The sequence below is a fragment of the Octodon degus genome, unplaced genomic scaffold (assembly GCF_000260255.1).
Source record: "Octodon degus isolate 3935 unplaced genomic scaffold, OctDeg1.0 scaffold00293, whole genome shotgun sequence".
NCBI classification, from domain to species: Eukaryota; Metazoa; Chordata; class Mammalia; order Rodentia; family Octodontidae; genus Octodon; species Octodon degus.
The window spans coordinates 1,656,526-1,660,570 of NW_004524869.1; the positions used below are offsets into that span (position 1 = coordinate 1,656,526).

The following is a 4,045-nucleotide window of genomic DNA, read 5'->3' on the forward strand; positions in this document are numbered from 1 at the left end:
GCACTTAGTCCGCTGAGCTATCTCGCCACTGAACTATCTTGCCGGTCCCCTTCCTTAATTTTGGGAGTCAGGTATTTTGTCCCAGCAATGAGAGAAGAGTAACTGAGACAATTACTAAGTTGATTACTTGCTCCAAATGGCTCTTTGTGCTAACGAACAGGCCTGGTTCATCTAGCAAGCATTCCCATGTGTCTATGTATTGGTTTGGCTTTCTCCCCAGGCCCTCTGGTGGTTAGTATTTGACAGTTAACACCTCTGTTAACACACACCCTGATGAGGAGCAGCAGCTAAAGAAGAATGACCACAGAGGCTAAACTGGATTCATGCGGATGGGTGGTGTGCGCATGCCTAGAGTTCATTGTCTTGAAGAAGTGAGTCACACACTGTCTCTGCCAGTGGCGCTTACCTCTAGCAGACGGGTATCCAATCCCTTTATTTTTGGCCCAGGAATTGGTGGAAAGATGCAGGTCATCACTCTGCAAAATAATTGGAGAGATTAGATAAATGACTGGTCTTCTTACGTTGCAATCTTAAAAAAAAAGCAGTTTTTAAATAATTACTACCCGAAGAGTTGTGGGGCTGTGTGAAACTGGCAATAAATAATAATGATAATAATTATAGAAACCTACATTAAAATTTGCTCTGGCTAATTCAGGAAGATTTGGAAGTTAGTGGATTATGTGGATTATTTACTTTTCTTAATCTTAGCTGCTCTTACCAGATTTTTACTATTTCACAATTGTGAGTCTTCACTTGAGGGAAAGAGCCCCTGCTTCAAATGAGTCAATGTTGTTTAACATTTTTATACTCATAAAAGATTTTTATGGGCAAACCCACTCAAGTTAATGAATAAAATAAAGTTTTAGCTGAATGTTTCTGTCATCTCTGTATTGCTGTTTTATTGTTATAAGGAAAAAAACCCAAAATTTCAAAACAAAATAATAGAGTAACAATCATTAATACATTGTATATTGTTATTTTCAGAGAGTTACTCAGAGTACAAGATATAGGCAGTAGATATTGTATAAACAATGATAGTACAAGGGTTGGTGAGATAGCTCAGTGGACTATGTGCCTGCTTAGACAAGCTCAGGGACCAGGGTTCGATCCCTGGCACCACATTCAGCACAGGCCCCGCCCCTGGGAACACTGAGCTGGCCACTGAGATGGGGCGTGGTGGTGCATGCCTGCAATCCCAGTGCAGGGGAGGCTGAAAATAGGAGGATCACTATAGGTCAAAGCTGCACAGTGAAATCCTATACCAAATATATTAAAAACAAACAAACAAACAAAATCCAATGGTAGTACAAACCATTCTTTTCAATAAAGTAAGAGAAACTAGCAGTATAACTATCTTAGCATATATCTATATCTATATCTATCTATATATCTATATCTATCTATCTATCTATCTATCTATCTATCTATCTATCTATCTATCTATCCTTTCCTCCTGTCCCTTTTCTCCCATCATAGTTTCACTTTTCTTTTGAGCTGGAGTAAATAGGACCCAGAATGAGCAATAGATACTGTGAAATGGGAAGAAATAGCTCCAAAGAAAAGACAATCTGTATTGTTGCTTTTGATTTATTCCTCACAGCTGCGGTTGACAGAGGGCCTGAGAGATCGAGAGGTACCTGTACCCGTTTAAAGCCACTCTCCAGAATATAACCAAACAGATGACGACAGAAAGAACAGCTACAAAGATCCATACAGTCACGTTCATGTTGGCATCTAAAACACAAGCAGCCAGAAAGCTTTGATCACAGATAGCATTATTTGAAACAATCAACACATCTATGCATGACACTTATGAACACAAGATTTTTTTTTTTCATTGGAAAAAAACTATGTCTTTTCACTAATAGCAATTCAGCGCAGCATTAATAATAGGTATGATTTTTCCTATATTAATATTTTAATATGTTGTCCATATTTTACAGTATTCTATACCTTTAAAATCCTTTCATGTGTTCTTTTATTTGATCTTTAAGGAAGGAATCCATGGTCAGTTGCAGTAATAACAATAAAAGCCAACAGTTATTAAGTTGGTAGTAAATGCCAATAGTCATATTGTTTTAAAAATATATTGCTTTGATTTATAGGTGAAATGTATGAGTGGTCACACCGCTGTTGAGAGTTGGTCTGGGACTAGAACACAGACCTTCTTCTTCTAAACCCACTGCTTCTATTTAGCATAAACTGGGGCTGAACGAAATGCGTGTCCTGACCCACTGTTCAGTGCTCTTTCCAGTACGCAGAGGAATTTTTTTTTTTACAGTACCAGGGATCAAACTTAGGATCTAGTACTTGCAAGGCAGGCACCTAAGCCACTGAGCTGTCTCTCTGGCCCTGCTCTTTCTAGTAGGCCAAACAAATGAACCTCTGAAGCTTCAGCTAGACAAGTTGCCAAAAGAGTTAGACTTTGTAGTGTTGATCTGGTAAGACGCCTAACGTCACGGAGTTTTAGTTTCCTTACTTTTAATTCCTAAATCTAATGTAATTGCATTTTCTTTAATACCAAAGAGACTTGGAGGTACTAAATGAAGCAAAGACAGTGCAAACTGTGAGGTACATTAGAAATAATGGAGGACTCACTCCCTTATAGAATAAAAGCCACCACATTCAACGGCACTTTCTTAGCACTGAAGTTCTCTTATATACTATGCTTTGGTTAAAAGACAAATGTGAAATTCTTGCCAGTGACTAAATAGTTCATATATTTGAGTTGATACCTTACAAGTTCTGGGACAATTAGATGATGGACTTGGCTGGATCCTCTAAATGACAGAGATGAGCTAGAGGGAAGGACAGAATGACTAATCCTTAAATCCCCTGAGCCACGCTTCAGACTATTAAAGACACGGAGCATCAGTGACAGTGACCCAAGAAGCCAGGGAGTGCCACAAACTTCCAAATGTCTGTACATTTGGTAACGAGCTTATAAAATTATCTCAGTTTATTCTTCAGGCTGAGGTCCAAATATCTTCTTTATTAGCAGTAATTATATGCACATTTACCACTTGAAAATATCCAAGAGTATAAGCCAAAGCTAAGCAGACACTTACTTACCACCAGGAATTTTAATGGATTTCTCTTGGCTCCACTGACTCCAGAATCCATGATCTGGCTTGCAGCGAACCTGGACAAAGTACTTTTGTCCTGGGGATAAGTTGAGAATCTTGAAATTTGTCTGATGCCCTGCATAATGTGTCTAAGGAGGAACAAGGAAAAAGAAAGTCACCTCTGAGTTTTGTGATGAAGGAGGGAACTTTTTCCCCTAAATAACAACTTGTAGGAGGCATTCGGGTGGATGACCATATGTAGAGGCCACCACGCTGTCATTATTCCCTTCTACCCTTTTAGTTCTATCTCTTTCTTGTTTTAAAATTTCTCACAAAAGAATTCAACCAGTTTTCTATTCTTCCATCTGGGACTATATTTCAAAAAGACAAAAAGATACCCCCAATTCTGTTTCATGAGAGATAAGGTAATCTTATAAGGGAAGTAAATTAATATCATAAATATAAAAGAGATAATAAAACTGAAGAAAATCTTCTAAGTTCCAAGGAAGTAACCTATTAAAGATTATTAACTGGTTTTAAATCCACGAGATAGAAGATAATTGGATCTTCACATATGTTGAAATAATTGTGCATAAATTAAACCAATTTTAAAACTTAGGGATCAGATTGTCATCTCCCCAACCCAAGGATTAATTTATCATTATTTATGGTTTAACCAGATCACTGTATCTCCTGAAATGATGTATTATGTAGTGTGTGGGCCCAAAATTGCTTGATCAGAATCTAATCAGATCTTCAGATCTAATGTCTGATTACAGGAAGTATAGAGGAAGAAAAATTAGCTAAATAAATCCATGCAGAACAAATTAGACAATGGAAAAGCAGGGTATTTTATTGATCAGGTGGTCCAGCCTTCTGAGTGCATTAGAACTGAAGGGATACAATAACAAGAGACTGCATGTGGTCCTGTAGTGGAGTCTAGTTTGGCAAACCAATTTTTAACATTATTATTATTATTA

The 4,045-nt window shown here is 37.6% G+C and overlaps 1 protein-coding gene across 6 annotated transcripts in view; it reads right to left on the minus strand.

Annotated features, from left to right (window-relative positions):
- Prlr (prolactin receptor) overlaps window positions 1-4,045 on the minus strand; it is a 233,559-nt gene that overhangs the window by 10,695 nt on the left and 218,819 nt on the right. For 5 of the 6 annotated variants that reach the window (XR_002819348.1, XM_023707469.1, XM_023707468.1 and 2 more), the window contains exons 6-8: window positions 3,073-3,214; window positions 1,638-1,734; window positions 407-476 (exon numbers count right to left, since the gene is read on the minus strand). Coding sequence is in view for 5 of the 6 variants with exons in the window: in XM_023707469.1 (XP_023563237.1) it covers window positions 407-476; window positions 1,638-1,734; window positions 3,073-3,214 (309 nt within the window). In the remaining variant the exon portion in view is untranslated. The remainder of the gene's footprint in view (window positions 1-406; window positions 477-1,637; window positions 1,735-3,072; window positions 3,215-4,045) is intronic. The other variant, XM_023707467.1, reaches the window with a different exon arrangement.